Source organism: Xenopus tropicalis, chromosome 3 (genome assembly GCF_000004195.4).
Source record: "Xenopus tropicalis strain Nigerian chromosome 3, UCB_Xtro_10.0, whole genome shotgun sequence".
Classification (NCBI taxonomy): Eukaryota; Metazoa; Chordata; class Amphibia; order Anura; family Pipidae; genus Xenopus; species Xenopus tropicalis.
The window spans coordinates 99,521,904-99,545,591 of NC_030679.2; the positions used below are offsets into that span (position 1 = coordinate 99,521,904).

At 38.9% G+C, this 23,688-nt stretch overlaps 1 protein-coding gene across 1 annotated transcript; it reads right to left on the bottom strand.

Moving 5' to 3' along the window:
• Positions 1–487: 487 nt before the first annotated feature.
• Positions 488–23,350, bottom strand: aqp9 (aquaporin 9). The gene is made up of 6 exons (XM_002937673.5): positions 23,123–23,350; positions 16,123–16,246; positions 5,326–5,463; positions 3,301–3,419; positions 2,179–2,396; positions 488–1,756 (listed from the first exon to the last, which is right to left on the bottom strand). Exons 1-6 carry the CDS (start codon positions 23,261–23,263, stop codon positions 1,582–1,584), a joined length of 915 nt encoding a protein of 304 aa, XP_002937719.2. The 5' UTR covers positions 23,264–23,350; the 3' UTR covers positions 488–1,581.
• Between the last annotated feature and the right edge of the window lie 338 nt (positions 23,351–23,688).

Below are 23,688 nucleotides of genomic sequence, written 5' to 3' on the forward strand. Positions count from 1 at the left end.
CAAAAATTCGCAAATAAGTTCGCAATTAGCATGTGCATGCCGTCTGTGTGTGTTGATTATGCGAGAGTTTAGCACCGATTTTCTTTTGCGAATAGAAAGTCGCAATTTGTGAAACCAGTTTAGAGTATATTTTTTCCACCAATATTATACCAGCGACCTAACCAGTGGTGCATGGGTTCCGTACACTCAGGAGGGCCAGTCTCTCATACCACATAATAGTCTTTATCCCTTTTGTTAATGGTCCTGTGATTGTCCATTTACTAGTAAATATAAAACAAACTGAGCTGAATGTCATTTGGAAGACCGTCATATTGCTCCTCAGTGCCTTTTTACTGATCCTTCTTCTTATGCTTTATACAGAAATCTACAAGCAAGATCAGCACAGGTATGATGCTGCACCCACCTCTATGCAAAACAAACAAACAAAAAATATTCATATTCATATACATATAAATGGACATGCCATTACAAAAGACAGACACAAAAATATTTTTGAATTGTCTTTATTATTTTCCTAGTACTGTATTGCTAGAACTAAAATCTAGGCCCTTGATCAAAAAAAATGAAAACTGTTCTATGTGCCCCTGAGGCTAATGGCAGACATAACACTTTCTCGGGCCAGGACGAGGTCATTCTCTTTTGCTCGTTCTCTGTCTGCATTGAAAGGCATGGCTTCGGCCTGAGTGCAGACACATGGAGAGGGAGCAAACATTTTGCTCTGAAATTCACCCCAACTATTCACTGATTATTGAATTAGAATATGCAGTCCTTGGCTGTAGATGAATGAAAGAAGTGGCCACAAAGACTCTACACTAGACCAAACAACCAGTAGTTTCTTTTTCTGCCCAACCTTAACTCCACTCTTTTTCTAACACTTACTTTACCTATTTTTATATTTCCTCTATATAAGTGTATACGGAAGAAAGAAAGAAGATCATCAGTGGAGCTTTCAGCAAGGAGAGATCCTTTGTATCATTAGAGCTAATTAGGAATGGGCCATTCATTGGCTTGGCAGGTCCTAGTAATCCTGAGCACAGTGGGTTTATTGCTTCATAGGTTGCCCCCTCTAGCAGCATAATTAATGACAATGTAAAATACATTTCCTTTTAGATGGGGAACAATATCCGATTGACGTAAAGCTGTTGGCCCTTGACAGTAAAATCATTTTACCAGGTAGCATATTTTAATGGTACTGATGATTGATCACACCTATTACACATTAATGCATGACAAGACCAATCACCTGCATACACCTTAGTGACCCAGTGTATGGTCCATTAGTGCTTCATTAATACATGGGATTTATGTCCCAGCAATTAAGAGGTCATATGATTAGGCCCCAGTACTTTTATCTGTGTGAATGATGGCTGGGAATAAAAATTTAAATGCAAGCCATTAAAAAAGTGCACATTTTCCTTTTCATAGTGAGCTGGTAATATTGCTGCTGTTACGTGTGCTTCATCACAGTAAAATGTTGTATTCCTTAGATGAGATTATGGTGGTAGGTGATTGCTGTAATACTACAAGGCAGTATTTGTCTCCCAGTCCAAACACAGGACTAAATTAGTCCAGGTGGGCATTTCACGCCATGCTGGTAAGTTCTTGTTTCTCATAATGATCTGCTTCCAGGCTATTATGTACATCTTCCATGTCATCACTGAAATGAGCTTCTATGCAGAGAACATAAATGAAGGCACCAATAGCTGCTCCAAGCATAGGCCCCACGACAGGAACCCACCACCAGCTATTTCCAGATCTGTGCAATAACATACAAATATAACATTATGGAAGAGCAGTAAAAAAACAACATAAACTGAAGTGTCATCGTGTAATGGAAGTACTGTATACAGAACAGAGCTTTATTTCCATTCTTTATTGCACTTCAGGTATAGATGCAAATATTCTTTATTTGTACTAGAAATCTGTATGTGAAGCTGGAATCCTAATATTAGTATAATGTCTGGAAGTGTGAACATCCACAGCAAATATGAAATATCTCTTAATAATCTTTAATTAAAAAAACAACGTTTCAAGACTACTGAATAAGCCCATTTAATTTAGACCTACCTTTACTACATATTTCATGACCTGGGTGAATTAAAACCTTTATAGATCAGCAACAGTTAAAAATAAGTGTGATATTTCTACAACTTTAATTCAACATTGTACAAAACATACGTGAATACTTCCATGCCCCATCCAGCCATAGCTGTAAAGATCCTTGGTCCCAGATCTCTTGCAGGATTCATTGCACATCCGGAATTCATTCCAAGTGACAAGCCTAAAAGCAGAATGAGTAGACCAACCGCAATGGGTTCTAGCCCCTTGGGAGTTCCCAAATTCTTGTTGTCAAATATTGCAAGCACTCCAATGAGTAGGAGAGCAGTAGACATTACCTGTAACACATGTAAATAGCAATTCAGAGTGCTTTGTTGCTGAGGTTAAAGCATAACAAAGGTTAAACCATAATAAAAATGTTCTCTCCTAAAATCTTACCAAAACATAAACCATAAGCTGGTGTACCCGATCAAGACAGTGCCTTAGTCCTAACTAACATGGGTATCACTCTTGGGGAGCTGAGTTCTCTAAGTCAGAACTCCACTTAAATAGTAAGAAGAAGAATGGCATACATCCCCGAGGTCACTATGCTCTGTGTAGACTGTGCAGACAGCAATCTTAGGAAATTGCGTTTATTAAACTATACATTGGTTCATTTTAACTACTGTATTTTATCAGCATGATAAAAGACCATAGTTGAGGAGAGAAAGTGTAGAACTCTTTGTATCCTTATTAATACCAACTTCCCCAAGAAACCATTGAGCTTGTGGTGCATGAATTCTGGTGCACAAGGCATTCCTTTAAAGCACAGGTGAACCCCAAAAATATTTTTTTGCCTAATAAAAGAAAACATAATTCCAAGCAACTTTCCAATGTGAGTTTATTGATTTTTTTAGTGCTTTAAAAGTTATTTGTAGATGTAATTACTATTGAAAGCAGAATTTGCTGAACTCCTGGTTGTTCTTTTTTAAGCAATGTTGCAAAGGTCAGTCTCCTGCAGCAAGTCAGGTCTGTCAGTCTGCTGCTTGTGTTACATTGTTTCAAATGCCAGATCCACCAGGGCAGAGAATAGAGAGGACAGACAAACACTACTTCTACTAGCAATTATATATACAAATAAGTAAAAAAAACAGTGCACATCTGTAATGAATATATTTTGCAAAGTTGCTTAGAAGTATGTTTTCTTTTATTAGGCAAACAATTATATTTTGGATTGACTTGTGCTTTTTTTTTTCCACTCACCTGATCTACAAATCCACCCATAATAGACAGATAAGGCTTGGGATATGTTGCAAAAATGTATGCTGTAGCATTTGGACCATCAACTGTAAGGATCCCTCCTGTGTAATTATAAAGTGCATCTGCAATATATGACAACATTTAAGAATTACTGTTTTTTTATGTTTTATGTACAAGATATATAACATTGATTCAAGAAGACAGTTGCTGGGCAATGATTTTACATTAGGTTTCCTGTATCTCCTCATATTGCTGATATACAGTAGCAATAGTTATCTATTTGTTGAATGAAAATATGGGGGATATATAGCTTTCCATGGCCAAACTTCCAGTCCCAGTGTACCTCTAGTACCTAAAAGCAAATCTGGGGGTTACAGTTGTAACTGGGGATGATTGATGCAGTATTTACAGCTGAGGGCTGCAGACATCTCTAAAACACACAACTGTGTATATTTCTGTTTCCACAATGGTACAGAATTTTGAATGCTTACAGCTATGATAGCTTACTTGTCTTTTCTCTGTATGATCGTGAACTGCTCCCAGCGCTGCAACATAAAATAAACTAGCAAGCACTCAACTACTCTGTTCCTTTCTTTCTGGCTACCATTGGCCCAACTTCCAGTTTGTGATCAAGACTACATAGTGTTATACAAGTGTATTCCTGAACTGATTCCTGGTTGATTCTAACAAATTTGTTACCTTAAGGGCTCTGGCTCACGGGGAGATTAGTCGCCCGCGTCAAATCTCCCGTGTCTCAGGCGACTAACCTCCCTGGATTGCCATTCCACCGGCGAAAATGTAAATCGCCGGTGGGATGGCATAAGCGATGTTGCGATTTCACTGAAATCGCGCCGCTGCGTATGCCATCCCACCGGCGATTTACATTTTCGCCGGAGGGATGGCAATCTGGGGAGATTAGTCACCCGCGAACAGGGAGTTTTGTCGCGGGCGACTAATCTCCCCGTGTGCCAGAGCCCTTAGAGTGAAGACACACGGAGTTACTAGTAGCAGCTACTTGCCACGCTACAAAAATAGACAATGGTGATCATTTACTGATAATTGTCTCTACGTGTGTTTTAGCAGAGGTAATTCTCAGTATTGTCTATGGCAGGGTATTTTCCTGTGTTTAGTAGCCGTGACAAGTAGCTGCTACTAAGTAGTGTCTTTGCCCTAAAATATCAATTAGTTGCCTATGCCATGGGTATAACTTTAATGAACTAAATGAATAAACCGCCCCTGCGTTCATACTTTTTGGTTTTCAGTAGTGCTCTTATGAAGAACTGTGGCAGCCAAAACGTAATTGCATGGCATTGATCCACACAGAAAACCTCTTGAAATACTGAATTTAGAACACTGCCTATTATAAGGTTAAATAAAGCTTGCTACAATTTGCCAGAGGGAAATCCAACTGCTCTTCATTCACTTTTATGGGATTTTTGGGCATACCTATGAAAGGGTTAGAGTGAGAGTTCACCCTTTCATAAATATGCCCCTAAAACTCCCATATAGTGAATATAGTATTGCCAAATTCCCTCTGTGGCAAGCTTTGCTTCACCTTTTAATGAATAAGCACCACAGTTTACTATGTGCATAGCATTCTCTAGTCTGTTCAGTAAGAAGCAGTTACAGGCATTAAGTGCATTTTGCCTGCCAAGCTCAGCCAACTTTTTGGTTGGAAAACACTGACCTTTTCTCGTACAGTGGCTGAACGCCATTTGCTGCAGTGGATAATTTGCTTTTTCCTCTAAATAATGTAACATTTTTACAAAACAATGACAGCACTTGTGTCAGTCTACATGGGCTTTGCATCTTGCATTAAGCAAACTAGGTTTATTAACTGCTGGGACTTTAGTGTGATCTGCTATGATCATAAAGATGACATATAGTACAGAAGAAACTGTGGGCACAAAAAAGTGCTAATGCTTGTTTAGGGGTCAATCAAATGATTGAGTTACTCATGGGGCCAAGCAGATCCTGGGAAACCATACAGCAGACAATTATATATTGTCATATGAAAACACTACTCACCATAATAGATGCCAAAAACTGCTGCAGATCCAGCAATTGCACCCAAAAACTGTGCACTTACATAGAAAGGAAACTTAGCCCACTTTAGTCTTCCTGTTAAACACATGGCAAAGGAGACAGCTGGGTTTATATGGCCACCTGATGAGGAAGAAGTGGAACTGTTAAGTGTTACCAAGTACTGTACTATATTGCACACCTAACATGTATAATAAGTAATAAAACACTTTTGCTGAGTTTTATCAGCCAAATCAATTGTTTTGGGGGCCCCAGAAAAACAGATACTCATATAGTTTGGCCAAAGATTGATTGTTAAGCAGCGATGTGCGTGCCCAGTATAAGCACTAAGAATGGAAAGACTTTGAGTGTATTAGAGACAGTCTTTAGCCTTCCTGCATCTGTTCATTTTACAGTAAGGAAAACATGCTCTCACTCCAATCTGAATTTGTAGCACTGTTCTCACAGTAGGATTGTGGTATCTTGTGCCAAAGGGCAAAACATGACACTCAGCTGCTGTTTCAGCTGAAGGATAGGGCAAACTTCCAAGAACTCTGTATGCATATAAAGCCACTTATATTGCATCAAATGTCAAAAATATAAACTTATAATCACATTATTTAAATTCGGATACATGCCAAGGATACACTGTAGCAAACAAATCACAGACGAATATAATATATATGTGTGTGCATTCTTGCCAGTGTTGCCATTATTCTTATCGAACATGTTGGTAAATCATTTAGCCCATGAATATATTACTGAGTTTATATTATCACTGGCAATATGGATTAGGTGAGCCAACTATCAGATTTGTTTTGTTGCTGCAATGGTTGGATCAAGACCTGTGTTGGGCAAGCTTTTGTATGTACATTAGCCAATGAGCTGTACATTCAATGACTGGGACAAACTTGCAGATCTGCCCTTATGTACCCACTTTGGGTTAGCAGGAAAGAGTTGCTATGCCTTAGCTAAAACGGGTCTGATGTGCTGTGTAAAGCATGAAATATTTCAATGCAAGTTAATAAATAAGAGTGCAAATCCAATGGGTGCCTTCAGTGGGTGCCTTCATTTGCACTGGCCTACTTAACATGGGAATTTGTACAGCAGCCTTATTCATTTTTAGTATTGAATGATTATTTGGCGAACGTAATAAAAGCCATAAAGGCAAAAAAAAACGCATTTTGCGATTTAGTATAATTCATTAGAGTATTTTTGCATTGTAAAAATTTTAATCATAACTTTTTCATTAAGAAGCATTATTACATTCACTACTCACTGGCGCAAACTATAAAATTCTCAAACTTTCTTCCACTGTTGGAAGTGGCCACATTGGGCAAAGGCAAATTTGTTTGTTGAAGCATATATTTTTGCTTTGCAATTTTTTTTTCCATTACTGAATTTTATTACATTAATAAAATGTTTATTATGAGAGTATTCATAAATGTTTTGGCTGGTTCTTAAATGTAAGAGCATCTGAATTAAGGTAAAAATCAAAGTAAAAAACAGGCAGATCAGTCAAACTGAAAAGTTAAATTACTCCATTCTTCTCCATTTGCACAAATAATACATGGTAAACAGAACTAACCAGGAGCATCAACTGATTCTCTGAAATTGATATTATTAATCAGTTATTTAACATATAATTAAATCAGGGCTGTCCAGGTAAAAGCTTTTGGGTTGGATGCAGCCCTCCAAGAGATTATATTACCCCTTGAATACCTTTAGGGCTATGACAGACGGGGAGATTAGTCACCGCACGACAAATCTCCCTTGTCGCGGGCGATTAATCTCCCCGAAATGCCATCCCACCGGTGAGAATGTAAATCACCGGTGGGATGGCATACGCGGCGCCGAAATTTCTTCTTAAGGCAACTTCTGCAAATTGCTGTGCTGCGTATGCCATCCCACTGGCGATTTACATTTTCGCCGGTGGGCTGCCATTTTGGGGAGATTAGTCGCCCGCGACAAGGGAGGTTGGTCGCGCGGCGACTAATCTCCCCATCTGTCACAGCCCCTACGTGCCATTGATATTGTTGCATGATATAATTTATTATACTCAGGCCCCCATACAATTGGCCAGTCACATGGAAAGCTTTGTAGAACACTACATTGCAATGGGGATGCTTAAGGGATGTTGGTTTCCATGAACTACATTGGTTTGGCTATTATCTTTCCAAGAAGGCACTTTTTTTCTCATATCTTGTAAGTGTTTTTGTCACTGAGCATTATAACTAAATACCAGCACTAAGGGGCTGATTTAACAAAATTTGTTTTTTTTCTGGACTTCAAAGTCGTATAAACTCGACATGGTATAAATTGGAATTAAACTCGATCATTGTTGTATTTATAAATTGCCACAATAATGCTGTTATCGTTGTATGAACCATTAGAAAATCACAATTTTTTTGAGTATTGTTAAACAATACTCGAAAAAATTTGAGTTTAATCCTCTTTATTTTTCCCAAACAGGAGTTGCTCCTGCAGCATTGGCTCTCATTCTTGGAAAACAATAATGTGTTTAAGTTTCACTTGAAACTGGGTGAAACAGAAAACAATGATGGGATTAAGTTTCCCTTAAAACTGGATGAAATAGAAAACAATGATGGGATTAAGTTTCCCTTAAAACTGGATGAAATAGAAAACAATGATGGGATTAACTTCCCCTTGAAAGTGTGTAGCAATGAATATATGAATATACTTTTTTTAATCATTTTCGAGTTAAACTTGAACATTTCTAATATTTGAAGCTTTCCATAGGACTCAATGGTACTCGACAGTTCACACCTTGCAATTTTTTTTTCCAAGAAAGTAACCTAAGCCTTAATAAATCTCAAATTATTATAAGTTTAAAAATATCTAGAAGTAAAAAAAAAAAGGCCTTTTTATCAAAATTGCTTAGTAAATGTGCGCCTAAATCTGGAGCATCTGCTTGTCAGCATTTTGAGGCTATGGCACATTCTCTGAGTTTATGTGCAAAACCAACATTCAATAAAGCAATCTGTTATATATTGAACACTTTAGGTACAGGGAGCGTTTGGGCTGCTTTTTACAGCCTCTGGTTTTTTTTTATACACGCTGAGAGAAGTGGGTCTGTTCCCTAAGGCTGATGTCCCATGGAATGAGTTAGTTGCCTGCAATAGATCTCTGCTACCGTGGACCACTAACCACTTCAAAATGCCTTTCCACTGGTAACAATAGGAATCGCCGGTGGGAAGGTCTGTGCATCACTTCGCCTTTTCAAAGTTTTCCTCCTGCTGCAGGCTTTGGAAAGCCAAAGTGATGCGTAGGATTTTCTACCTATTGTTGCCAGTGGAAAGGAATTTCAGAGAGGTTAGTCACCTGCATTAGAAGACCTCTATCATGGACATCTGAATCGCTCTGTCGGACTTTAGCCTTATTCAGTTCTGTGTATCTGCACAGAATACAGCTACACAGAGAAGAGGATGGCCCGAAAATGCCTGTTTTCTTGTTTTTTGGGTGGACCTCTGTTGTACTCTTTTCTTCTCTATTTTTTTCTACTACTATTCTGTGCAGGTACAGAGAGTTGCGTTAGGAAGCAGATCCGCTTCTCTCCATCTGAAGAAAAAACGCAGGCTGAGAGAAGCTGACCAAACGCTCCCTGTCCCCAGGCGCTTTCTGTCTTCAGATACATTTTTAGCTCTGTCACCTTAAGACAAATTGTGCCATTTCAGTATGTAGGAAAGGAGGGTAAAAATAATTGTCCCACATAGGAACATTTTCTACATTTAAATAAACTGATCTGTACATGGTAAGTTCCATGCAATAGATATTTGATTAGCAACCAATCAGTACTTTATTTTAATGTGAGAAAATGAAAGCAAAGACATTGGTTGCCAGGGCAACTGCACTTGTTTAAGGAAAGCAGCATAAGTGTCTTAGTAAAATGTTTTAGCTTAAAATACCAGTGTTCCGGTATTATGAAACCAACTAATTTGCTTAGCTATATCTGTAGCAGCTGGTTAACCTCAAACAGGCGATGGCTAAGATTTTACTCTAAGCAGCTCCCAATGTACTGCACTTCCTGTAACTGAGACAAATAATAATCAAGGCTAAAATAACTTCTAGAGATGTTTTTAATTAGTTACGTTCACACAGGGACTCCACAGGTAAAACAGCAAATTTCTGTTTTAAAGGGGTTGTTCACCTTTAAATTAACTTAACTATGATGTAAATAATGTTATTTTAAGACAATTTGCTATCAGACTAATTTAGTCGCCTTTTATGAGGAGGTGAGCAGGAACCTTGATGCTGGAATGGCAGTTGATGTCATCTACTTGGACTTTGCTAAAGCGTTTGATACAGTACCTCACAGAAGTTTAATGATCAAATTAAGGAATATTGGCCTAGAACATAATATTTGTAATTGGATAGAGAACTGGCTGAAGGATAGAGTACAAAGAGTGGTGGTAAATGGAACATTTTCTAATTGGACCAGTGTGGTTAGTGGAGTACCGCAGGGGTCAGTTCTTGGTCCTTTGCTTTTTAACTTGTTTATTAATGACCTGGAGGAGGGCATAGACAGTACTGTTTCTATTTTTGCTGATGACACTAAATTGTGCTAAACTATAAGTTCCATGCAGGATGCTGCCGCTTTGCAGAGCGATTTGACAAAATTAGATAACTGAGCAGCAAACTGGAAAATGAGGTTCAATGTTGACAAGTGCAAAGTTATGCACTTTGGTAGGAATAATATAAACGCAAACTATCTACTGAATGGTAGTGTGTTGGGGGTTTCCTTAATGGAGAAGGATCTGGGGTTTTTGTAGATCACAAGTTGTCTAATGCCAGGCAGTGTCATTCTGTGGCTACTACAGCAAATAAAGTGCTGTCTTGTATAAAAAAAGGGCATTGACTCAAGGGATGAGAACATAATTTTGCCCCTTTATAGGTCCCTGGTAAGGCCTCACCTTGAGTATGCAGTGCAGTTTTGGGCTCCAGTCCTTAAGAAGGATATTAATGAGCTGGAGAGAGTGCAGAGACGTGCAACTAAACTGGTAAAGGGGATGGAAGATTTAAGCTATGAGGTGAGACTGTCGAGGTTGGGGTTGTTTTCTCTGGAAAAGAGGCGCTTGCGAGGGGACATGATTACTCTGTACAAGTACATTAGAGGGGATTATAGGCAGTTGGGGGATGTTCTTTTTTCCCATAAAAACAATCAACGCACCAGAGGTCACCCCTATAGATTAGAGGAACGGAGCTTCCATTTGAAGCAGCGTAGGTGGTTTTTCACGGTGAGGGCAGTGAGGTTGTGGAATGCCCTTCCTAGTGATGTGGTAATGGCAGATTCTGTTAGTGCCTTTAAGAGGGGCCTGGATGAGTTCTTGATCAATCAGAATACCCAAGGCTATTGTGATACTAATATCTACAGTTAGTACTAGTGGTTGTATTTATAGTTTATGTATGTGAGTGTATAGATTGGTAGGTGTGGGTTGGGTGTGCTGGGTTTACTTGGATGGGTTGAACTTGATGGACACTGGTCTTTTTTCAACCCTATGTAACTATGTAACTATGTAACTATCAGTCTTTATTATTTGCAGTTTTTGAATTATTTAGCTTTTTGTTCAGCAGCTTTCCAGTTTAAAATTTCAGCAGCTATCTGGTTGCTAGGGTCTAATTTAACCTAGCAACTAGACAGTGGTTTGAAAGAGAGACAGGAATATGAATAGAGGAGGGCTTAAATAGAAAGATTAGTAATAAAATATAACAATAACATTGTAGCCTCACATAGCAATAGTTTTTTGGCTGCTGGGGTCAGTGACTCCATTTGGAAGCTGGAAAAAGTCAGAAAAGAAAGGCAAATAATTCAAAACAACTATAAAAATGTTTTAAAAAAATGAAGACCAGTTGAAAAGTTGCCAAGAATAGACAATTCTATGATCTATCGTATGGAAAAGGTGAATTATCAGTGTGCTGCATGCCCACTAATAGATATGCCTTTTCAGAACAGATATACCCACAAAATCCCTACAAAAGGTTATGCATTAGATCCTGTGTTCTTTTTTGCTGTTTAAAAATATAAGGCTTTCCTTTCTGATCACACCTTATCTATATTTACTTGCTCAATGGAATTGTGACCTCAGGTCTAGCAAACATGAACTAAAAGCATCAAGGCCATTTGAAGCTCTCTTAGTTCAAAGGTTTCTTTTAACAAGGGACAAAATTGCATTGAAAACATTTTATAAATATCAACAGGTATGGGCACTATTAACCTGAAATCCATTATCCAAATGTCCCAAAATATGGAAATGCCATATTCCACAGAGACCCAATTTAAAAAAAAAAAAAAATCTTATTTTTTTAATTATTTGTCTTTACTCTTTAATAATAAAACAGACCATTGTACTTGATAGTAACGAGGCTGCATGAATTCTTATTGGTAACAAAACAAATAATTGGATTTTTTTAAGTGAATGTGTTTTAGTAGCCCTGAAGAATGGTGCTTCAAGTTGAGAATACAACCCTTATCCAGGAAACCCCCAGTTCCCAAGGATTCCAGATAACATGCTGGTTTGTATTCCATGCAGCATTTCTAAGTACAGGCTGTATTGCTTATATCCCAGTCAGGGCCGCTCTACTAAATGGGCAAAAGGGGCTTCTGCCCGGGGCTCACTAATTTGGGGGGCCCACTGTGCCACTATTTCTTTAGTTTTTAAATACATTTTTTTCCTGCCCCCCGCTGCTCCCTGCTGCCTTCCCGCCCCTCTCTGCTGCTCCCCACTGCCTTCCCGCCCCTCTCTGCTGCTCCCCACTGCCTTCCCGCCCCTCTCTGCTGCTCCCCACTGCCTCTTCTGATTGGAGAAACATCCCTTTAAGCTATCCAGGAAGGCAATGAGAGAGGGTGTGTAGGAGCACAAGTAGAAAACATCACAACTGGTATTGTGCAAGTTTAGGTAATGCTTTCAGTCTACACAGTAATCTTACTGGCATGTCTGAAGTTAATTGAGTGCTAATTGGCTAATTTTTAGTAATCTTACTAGCATGTCTGAAGTTAATAGAGTGCTTATTGGTCCGTTTTTCAGTGGTTTTACTGGCATTGGGGGACATGATTACTCATTACATGTACATTAGAGGGGATTATAGGCAGATAGTTCTTTTTTCTCATAAAATCAATCAGCGCACCAGAGGCCACCCCTGTAGATAAGAGGAACAGAATTTCCATTTGAAGCAGCGTAGGTGGTTTTTCACAGTGAGGGCAGTGAGGTTGTGGAATGCCCTTCCTAGTGATGTGGTAATGGAAGATTCCGTTAATGCCTTTAGGAGGGGTTTGGATGAGTTCTTGAACAAGCATAGTATCTAAGACTATTGTTATGCTAAAATCTACAATTAGTATAAATATTGGTATATATAGTGTATATACTGTATATTGTATATGTATATTATGTATGCAAGTGTATAGATAGGTCACTGGGTTCACTTGGAATCATTGAAATTGATGGACTTTGGTCTTTTTTCAACCCAACCAAGTTTTAATAGAGTGCTTATGGTTATTACTGACATGTGTGGAGTCAATAGAATGTTTATTAGTCAATTTTCAGTGGTCTTACTGGTATTTATCAACGTTTGATTTTTAATTTTTTTTACCATTCAAGTTTTTTCGAGTTTCCATCAAAAAATTTGAGTTTGAAAATATGGCCTGATTTTGCCCACAACAACTCCCATTGACTTCTATTGAAAGGCGCAAGCATTTATATAGAAGTCAATGGGAGTTGTTGTGGGCAAAATCAGGCCATATTTTCAAACTCAAATTTTTGGAGTTTTTCCAGTTTGTAAACCTAAACGAGTTTTCCTTAATAAATAAGCAAGCATTCAATGTGCGTGAGTTTATTCGATTTAGAAAAACAAACTCAAAAATTGATAAATAAGTCCATATGTCTTGCACAGTTGTGTAACATCTTTTTTTGGTTTGTGCTAGCAGTGTCTTACATAGTGTAAAGCAAGGTTGATATATTTATGTATATACTGTATGGGGCATGGCATATGTGGTGTTGGTATTCTATGAAATCAGTACTGATGGAAAAGTCACAAGAAGTCATTTACCATATGCAAAGGCACACCTCTTGGTGCTCAATCAAAAAGTATTTCTGCTCAGGGTCTGGCCGCTCTCTGTACCTATTTTGCCGAACACAAGCATTGCCGTATTTATGGGGCAAATGCAGGTCTCTGAGCTCAATTTTTAAAGGGCAGAGGCCTGTGGCAGTTCAAAAAAGTCCAGGGCAGGGTTGGTTGCATTTTGTACCCTGCAGTTTGCTAATTGCCCATATGGTGTTAATATATACAGAACTATCGAAAATGATCTCACATTCACCTTAAAGGAAATCTTTTAGCTAAAGCTGGCCAAATGCTCTTGCCCAGATTAATAACGTATTGGTTTGTGTAGTGGACTAACAGCAAGGGCAAATTCTGGCAAATATCTGCTAGTTTGGTGACCATGCAAATGAGTGGACAGCATATTGCCCAATTACCTACCCCAAATTAAAGTAATGCATTACCATAGTTTGTACCACCTAAGCAACTGACACCCCCACTGTAAGATTAACCATGTAACTAGCAAGTGTGTTATTATACCATGTTAAGAAAATATCTGTTATGGATGGGAAAGGGAACATTGTTTATAAAATGCATGGAATAACCTTGTTCATTTACTGCTAATCGTTAGAGATGAGGCTAGGTTACTATTGCATATAGCACTACTAGATATATAGTGTTCCTCTTAAGCAGTGTCCAATCTACCTCAATCATATCAGTCCCTAGATCAGTACTTATAGCCTTTTATTATCAATTTTTATACTCTCCGCCATCTTTGAAAACCCCTTTTCCATCGTTAATATTAATAATAAAAATAACAAAATGCAATGTTACCTTATATGGGAAAAATGGTATTCATCTTTTTGCTTTTTGGCACTCGTTCTTAAAGCTATTCCTTATCGTCTAGTTCAAATTATGAATTACTAGTGTTAGACAGGTTGTTGCCTACCTGAGTGCTTTCATGTAATTGCAAATCCAATAGGCTCAGCTAAGTGGTATTGAGGTTCTAAAACCTGACCTTTTCCATTCATAAATGCATTTAAATTTCTGACCACTATTGATCTGCTTTTTGTTATTAAAGACCATATTTCAAAATTATTATATGCTTGACATATTACGTAAACTATTATTTCTGTCATCTGGAATTCACAAAACCCACTGGTTGTGAACTGGATGATTTCTCTGTATCCAGTCTCCGTGTTCTGTAAATTTATCTAGAAAGAAATGGTTTTTGCTGGGGGGTTTTGTGATATAAGTTAATGCACTAACACATCAGTGATGCTATACAACAGGAGAAGGGCTTATGGAGAACTAAAAAATTCATAGAGGCTCTGTGCCTGTGTTACTGCTTTTTCTAGATTATCAGAATGTACAAAACAGCAGACATACATTGTGTGTTCATGTACTGTATGAATAAATAATGTGGTAGAGGTTTGACGGAGCATTCCACTCTGCGGCAAATCCACTATAATATGTAATTTTAGCCACAGTGGCCTTTAAGTGAGCCATCTAAGAAGGGACGTTGGCACTTATTTAATAAGAATGTACCAGTAAGCTATGTAAGACACAATGCCTAGGCTTTCAGGTACTCAAGATTTTAGGTGTTAGTACATAGTTAATCATACTTCTCTTGCATTCTCAGCTTTTACTTGAGGGAGGGAATATGCATGCTTCAAAAATAGGTCAAATTCTATTCTATGAGGGAAAGTGAGGAAGGTATCTCATGGTTTATCTTGTAAAAACTCAATAGAATTCTTAGGGAAATCTGGAATGAACTGAACTTGTGATACATTTTCTCATCACATTAAATCTGGCCCAATATGTGCAGGTTTTCAGCTGGCCATAGACACACACGCCCATCCAACATCTCATAAATAACGGGTATTAATATGAAGTTGGTCTCCCTTTGGTGCTATAATAGACTTTGATCTTCTGCAAAGGTTTTCTATTCTGCCGCAAGAGCATTAGTGAGGATGGGCAGTGCAATGATGCTAAAAACAGGCTTGGCACACATTCAACATTCCAATTCATCCCATAGGTCTCCAGCTGGGTTCAGATCAGGAATCTGCACAGGCCAGTCAATTTCTTCTACTCCTATCTCTGCAAACTCAATGCATTTATCCCTGTTTATGGGTGCATTATTGTGATGAAACTGGAAATAGCCTTCACCAAATTGTTGCCACAAAGTAGGAAGTATAGAATCATAACAATTGTCATTGTATGATGCAACCTTAAGGCTTGCTTTAAATGGAACCAGGGGCCCTAGCCCAAACCATAGAACAGGCCCAGGTATTATTCCTACTCCAGCAAATATTGCTGGAATTCTCTGCCAAAACCATCAATTCCTTTCCAGGACACATTTCCGCTGCTTCAGAGTTGTGAAACAAAAATGATTCTTTACATTGAATGACCCACTGTGTAATTTACTGTCTGCCATAGCTATTGGCTTGGAGCAGTACTTCCATAATATATGATCATTCAGATCATAAGATTTGACCTCTATTGTTTGCATTTAGTTGAATGCCTAGTGCAAAACCAAGAATTTAAGAAATTTTTGCTTGATGACTGAACCAAAGCATTTACCTTTATATAATAGGAACAACAATATGCCTGTAAATTAAACTATTCATGGCAGGGATTACTCTGAAACCATTGTACAACATAGGTATTTCCCTCTATTAAGCACACCTCTACAGGAAAATACAAGGGTCCTGCTAATAAATGAAATTTCACTTGTTTACATGAATTACTTACCTGAGACCCCTCCAGAGACATAAACTGCTATAGTCACTGCCATTGCAAAACCCAGGTTATTTGTGAGGTAGGCATCTGAAGTATTGCTTAGGACAGAGGTTGCAACACAACCACAGCCAAGAATCTGTATGAGAAAAAGACAACCGTTTAGATAATATGCCTGCAGTACAGACAATAACTTGCTATGTGTGATGCTCAGGTAAGAAATCCTGAGAAAACATTCATCTCTTTTAAGTTCTAGGACTCAGATTTATCAACTCAGGAGCCTGGTTATATGTTAATTCTCACTGACTTGAACACTCAGTAGCAATGAATGTGTCCAGTAAATAAACCTAACGACTCATTAATCATTGGGAAAGGCATTTATTCAATAGTCTTGGAATCATCTCCTGGTTTTGGTGAACATTCTGATTTCATTAATCTCAAGTGAACTGACCTCTTTGTTTTTACTACTGGGAAGCATTTTTACGTTCTATTGATCACAGAACTGAGTAAATATGATTTAGATATTGGCAATATATTGCTATATAATTCTCCGTAATTTTTCCCTGGCAAACCATGACATGTCGCCCTTGAGGGGAAGCAATATAATGAACAACAGTAAAAACAACTAAATAATATGTGTCTTTCAATATAGAGCATTGATTAAAATCTTTTAAAGTAATGTTATACCATAAACACAATGACTGAGGACAAGCAGACATATAATAAAAATATATGGTGTATTTAAGTATGTGGTCTTTAAAATAAACACTAATCATAATGATGATAAACGTACTATGATATTAACATGGCCCACAGTTCTGTGCTATTTCAGCCTATAAATACCATGTGACATAGTAAAAGACACACACAAGCAGCACTGGTTACATGTGTTTGAGCCACCAGCTTATTATGAGAACAAATAACCTATGTGCCCTAGGTTTAAAAGAAAAGCATCTACTTAGAAGTAGTGTTTAGTATGTTTATGTGAACAAAAAAAAAACATCTTGCAACTAAGAATGTTCCTTTACTGCAGGGGTCCCCATTCTTTTTTACCCGTGAGCCATATTCAAATGTAAAAAGAGTTGGGGAGCAACGCAGAATGAAAAATGTACCTGGGGGTGCCAAAGAACTGTTATTGGCTATTTGGTAGCCTCTGTGTGGATTGGAGGCCTATAGGAAGCTCTGTGTGGCAGGACACCTGGTTTGTATGAAACCAAAACTTGCCTTTAAACTAGAAATACAAAAATAGGCACCTGCTTTGAGGCCACTGGGAGTAACATCCAAGGGTTTGGTGAGCAACATGTTTCTCGTTTGTCACCTGCGGTGGAAGCCACTTAGACTGGGCAACAAAACATTTATGTTAAAGTTATATTTATATACCTTTGAAAAGACAAATGTAACTGTATAGCAATTCTTTGGGTGGGTTCTCTAGCTCTGTATTTACTTACACTGAACTAATCAGGCAGAATTGATTCATGCCCATTATTATTTGCTTCAAGGTGTGTCAGCACACCTTGACTCTCACCAGGCATATATTTATTCAGTGCTTTGTATAGCTGTTTGTCTATACAGGACAAGCAAAAGATTACTATTCATGTTCCCTAAGATATTGGGTACTTATTTATGCTCCTGTCTGAAATTCGTTAAATTAAAATGTGGAAATTCGAAGGTTCCAGATACAGCCACATTTTTCCTGATTCTAAAACAACTTGATGCAGGTATGGGATTTGTTATCCAAAAATCTCTGAATTAAGGCAAGGCCATCCCCCACAGATTACAATTTAATCAAATAATTTATATTTTTTAAAAGTTATTTTCTTTTTCTCTGTGATATTAAAACAGTACCTTGTAATTGATTTAATTAATCCTTATTGGAGGAAAAACAATCCTATTGGGTTTTATTAATGTTTAAATGATTTTTAGTAGGTATGGAGCTCCAAATTACAGAATGATCCCTTATTCAAAAAGCCCCAGGCCCTGAACACTCTAGATCAGTGCTGTCCAACTTCTGTTGTACCGAGGGCCAGAATTTTTCCGACCTACATGGTGGAGGGCCGATAATGGAAGCCAGTTTTGACCACTCCCCTTTTTGAAACCGCACCCACTTGAAACCACACCTGTGTTATCACATGACCATACCCATATTAATGGTTGTAGTACAGCAAAAACCTGCCATACTCTGCCTGCCCTACCCTGCCTGTGTGCCATACTCTTCCTACCCTACCCTGCCTTTGTGTGTGCCATACTCTGCCTTCCCTACCCTGCCTGTGTGTGCCATACTCTGCCTGCCCTACCCTGCCTGCGTGCCATACTTTCACTGTGTGTGCCATTCTTGGCTGGTTTGTGCCATACTTGGCCTGTGTGTGCCATACTCTGCCTGCCATACTCTGCCTTTGTGTGCCATACTCAGCCTTCCCTACTCTGCCTGTGTGTGCCATACTGTATGGCACACACAGGCAGCCTACAGTGACACAATGCTGGCACTGCTCCTACAGTCTGCACAATAACTATATATTAAAAACCTTTTTAATTGCAGTACCACCTCAGTACATGTTCTTTTTGTAGTATGCAGGGATTATTTGTGGGTTTCTACTGCTCCTGAGGTGTGAACAGGGGAACAATGGGGGTGATTACAGCCTGAGCCTGAGGTGTGAACACTGCAGGGGGTGAACAATGCAGAGATTAAAAGGTGTGAACAACACAGGGGATTACATATTTAAACAATACAGCCTGATTACAGCCTGAATCTGAGGTGAGAACCATGCAGGGGGCCAGTTAATCTCAGTACTGATACCATTTAAAGCTTACACAAGAGTAAGCCATCAAAGCAGCCAGACAGGTGGGGGGCCACACAGAGGGGGGTCGCGGGCCGCCAGTTGGACAGCACTGCTCTAGATAACAGCTCCCACATTTTCATATGAGAATGGTTTAATACAAGAGTTTTGTTTGGCAAATTCTCATTACTAAAGCACCTAATCTAATCTAAGCAATTCAACACCAAATATTAAATACATGCAAGATAAGAAAACAATACTAATCTGGTAGTAGATTAAACAAATGTGCACATTTACATTAATTTTTTACCTTTATAAGGATAACTATTCTAGAATAAATAATTTGTTGGTGTGCTGTAAATTTAAACAATAAAGTGTGTGTTACTGTAGGAAACGGTACCTGTTTGTGACTTTATTATAGTACAGGTATCAAATCTGTTATTCAGAATGCTTGGGACCCAGGGTTTTCCAGATAAGGGGTCTTTCTGTCATTTGGATCTCCATACTTTGTCTAATAAAAAATAATTTAAACATTAAATAAACCCAGTAGGATTATTTTGCCTCCATAAAAGATTGATTATATCTTAGTTGGGATCAAGTATAAGGTACTGTTTTATTATTACATAGAAAAAGGAAACCATTTTTCAAATTTTGAATTATTTAATTAAAATGGAGTCTGTGGGAGATGGACTTCCCTTAATTTGGAGCTTTCTGGATAACAGATCCTATACCCGTGTACATCTTGATAAATTATGGAACATTAGATGAGAGAGTTGTCCTGGGGCACTTCTGATTACAGCACCAAGCACTGATAGTGAAGTCTGAGAATCACTAAGTGTGCAGCCAACACAGATATCAGGATCTTGCAAGAAGAGCATTTAGAACCTCTGGCTCAGCAGCTATATTAGCCAAGCCACTGGAATGTGCATATGTGCAGTCATTTTTGCTTCAAAAATGGGACTGAATTAACTCAGTCTTTTTTTAATCTGTGGGTTGATGGATCATTGTTATTCTATCTTAATCTGGTCAGTCAGGCCTTTTTTTCAAATGATTTCCAGTAGTCATTTTCGCTGGCTTATTGTATTAAAAAATAAATGTTACCAGTGTGATTTAGTGCAAAACTATATTAATAAACACTATAGGATGCAGATTGGACACATTCATAGCAATCATTTCCAGCTATATACTTAATCACACATACATGTCTGTATCCTTCTTAGGTCTTCCAGCCTCCAAGGTTTAACTGCTGCATTTCACATGACAGACACAACAGTGCTATGCGATCTCTATCCCCTATACTGTTATCTCTATGCCCTATTTGTGCAGTTGAATTTCCCCAGCTTTACCAAGCCTCATAAACCCCAGTCAATAACTCAGAAGCTCTTTTAAAACTATAAACTTCTACCAGCATACAGCACTTGTGACTAATCCCCCCACTCATCAATATAATACATGGGGAAATTGTACTCTGAGCAATGCATGCCATAGTATGTATATATGAACAGAAAATTATAATATGAAATTGAAATTAATTAGCTATTTTATTCTGCTCAATCCTGATTTCTCACATTGCATGTTATACTTCCTCTCACTATAGGGCTTTGGATCTAGGACTATTCAGCATTCATGTCATCCTGTGTTCCTGTCATGCTGCAAAGCACCTGCTTCCAATGTCAGGTGATTGGAAAAGAGGGATCTACAAAAGCCTTGGTCAGGGTAATTAGCACATTAGCAATTCAAGTGGCAATCTAGTGTCACTTATGACTAAGGCATGCAAACATACCCATCAGCTACCAGGCAAACAATCATACTTGCGCTAGGTGACTGATAGCTATATGCACTTAGTAAAGCAAAAAAGCTCAAGAAACATCCTCTTGATCCTACAACAATAGCATTTCTCTTGCACAAGAACAAGACTTCTAAGGTTCAGGCTGCTGCAGAAGAAAGTACAACTATATAAGTAAGGCCTTTCTCTAAACATCACCACCAAAGTCCATGTAGCAACATCAGTCTTACTAATTCTCCTACACCCAGTCATACAGTGGTAGACCAAACCAGAGGCGGGCCAAGCCGGCCAGCCATCTTGCCATGCACCCTACCCCCGATTGTGTGTGCGCAGTGACATCACAGGGGGGGATTGCAATTACAAGCTTGGCGCCCCCCATCATTGCGCCCTAGGCAGGTGCCTCTTCTACCTACCCCTAGTTCCAGCCCTGGACCAAACATCTTCTTACCCCCCCCAATACCCAATAATCCAGTGGCAAACCTAATATTATCAAGCATAAGAAAACACATGACAGGTGCATCGTTGGGATTTGTTTCACCTCTTATCAACCTACCACACCACCCCTCCTATCCCAGAAGAATTACACGGACACCAAATTTTTGGATGGAAAGGGCCGCAGAACATTTATTAACAACTGAAGTTTAATTTAACACATACCGTAAGCCAGGGGTCTCAAACTCGCGGCCCGCGGGCCATTTGCGGCCCTCGGTACAGTATTTTGTGGCCCGCACCAACGCCTTCTCAAAAGCAATGAATGGGTCGCGATTTTTATTGCGATTCAAGGGATAATGCAAGGCACGGCGGGCGGGAGCTGCTGATTGCGGAAATTACGTTATACCGTAACAGTTATTATGGGAAGACGTTCTGTGTGCACAATTAGCTCCTTAGCAGCTAATTGTGCACACAGAACGTCTTCCCATAATAACTGTTACGGTATAACGTAATTTCCGCAATCAGCAGCTCCCGCCCGCCGTGCCTTGCATTATCCCTTGAAAGCCAATTTTTTGTGAAATCCCTTATGCGGCCCAGCCTCATCCTGACTTTGCCTCCTGCGGCCCCCAGGTAAATTGAGTTTGAGCCCCCTGCCGTAAGCAAATAGCATAACACAAACATATGATAAACATAAACAAACATAACATATAACAATCTAATAACTGTGCAACGCCACTAGCGCTGCCAGCTGCCATCCTAGACCGGGACCACCTACTTCTCAACAAACTCACTTCCTGACACACCTCCTTACCCCTGAGGTGACAGGCGTGACAACCACCAATAACCATGCAACCATTGGTTCCTGGACTCAACCACTCCGCCAGCCAAACTATAATACCAACTCACCTGTTTGGGGAGGGAGGGTGGGCGTTTTCCTGTACTGTCTAAAATGGACTGGAAGCAGGAAAGCACTGAGCTACCTATTTATACCCCTAACTTGCAGCCATTTGAACCCACCAATCCCAAACCAGCTGGGAGTGGCCTACAACCCCTACAACGCTGTCATGCCCCTGCCTCCCTACGCCCTGCTACGGGTCACCGGTCACTTTATATGCCTGTTGGTGTTTGGCAATCTTTTGCCTGAATGGCTCTTACTTCTGTTCTTCTTCTTTTTTTTTTTTAATCTCTTTATAAAATTTTACTTTAAAACACTGTCATCTACTTTGCCATTTAAATGTGATATTAAGGGTGGTGGAGTTTGTAGTCCAACCACTGTAGGGTCACAAGCAGTCTGTTCTCCATGCTGTGCAGTACTCAGCTTCTGTCTTTTTCTATTTACATAGCACTCAAGGCAAAAACAAACAGCAAATAACAGATGGAATGCCTGATTATTTCTACATTTACAGGGAATACGAGGTGAAATTCAAACATTGCAAAAAGTTTACACCACTTGGGATTTCAACATACATTAATATTGTAAAACATATTCCCCCCACCAATATATCTGATGAACTACAAACACAAATGTATGAAATACCATCAATGTATAAAATGTTCAGAATGCATAATAACTCATATTCTCATATCTTTCAATACCGCTGTGGTTAATTACCTAAGTTATATGAAAGAAAGTTTTTGCACTAGAAATCAGTATGTGGTGTCTGCAGAGTTCACACTGTAACCTTTTGTACAGTTCTCGTTCCTAAAAACGCTATAGTTGGCTGAATATGCCTTGTGGGGGAACTTTGGCTTAGTCTGCAGCAGTACTAATCATGTTGCATATTATGATAACAGGAAACTGAATTCTGAATCGAAACTTACAGTCAAATTTGGCATTAAACAGGAAATAAAATGAGTTCTGTGTCAGCGGTAGTTCTAATTAACAAAAGTTAGTTGCATTGTGGATAATTACAATCCACACTCACAGCATATGAAAACTGTAGCCAAACAGCACATAGCGGCAGTGATATTCCCACCCCAGCACAGTCGCACATGTAGAAACAGGAAAGCAGCTGATACTTACTATCAGTAAACATGTGGCGAAAAACTCAGAGAGTGTCTCTTTTGCCAGGCTGTTCTTCAGAGCTATTTTATGCTTAAACTTTCTGTAAACTCTTATAGTCAGACTGTTGTAATTGGAGCTTTTCCTGTCAGTTTCAGACATCTTCTTTTTCTGCCGTTTTGGCTTCTCAGATACACTTTACACACGTGGAAGGCGTGAGCTATTGCTTCACTAAAAGGACTGATTCATATAGTGCCAGGAAAGTCCTGTGCTTGCACTGTCATTGGTTCCCTGCAAACTGACCCCTTGTCCTGAAATATTCCCACCCTCAGCAGGATGTATACACATGGGCTTTTTTCTCTTATCACTAGGTATTTACCATGCATTGTTAACATGCTGAAAGCAACCAGGGGAATATAATGTGTGGCTATTCCAAGTTCTTCTTATCATACACAGCTTGATCCATCTTTGGTGGTGGGATGTAAATTAGACAATAAATATCCTATCTATAATCTGGCATGGGTTGAATTTGGTCAAATTCTCCTATTTTCCCTACCTTTAGTGTTAATAAAACTTTACTGTATTTA

Bases quoted from the DNA above. Each gene is read 5' to 3' on its own strand.
- aqp9 (XM_002937673.5), bottom strand. From the start codon at position 23,263: ATGTCTGAAACTGACAGGAAAAGCTCCAATTACAACAGTCTGACTATA. The intron at 16,247-23,122 runs GTAAGTATCAGC...TTTCTCATACAG, and splicing joins TCGCCACATGTTTACTGATA to ATTCTTGGCTGTGGTTGTGT. The intron at 5,464-16,122 runs GTAAGTAATTCA...CTTCCTCATCAG, and splicing joins TGTCTCTGGAGGGGTCTCAG to GTGGCCATATAAACCCAGCT.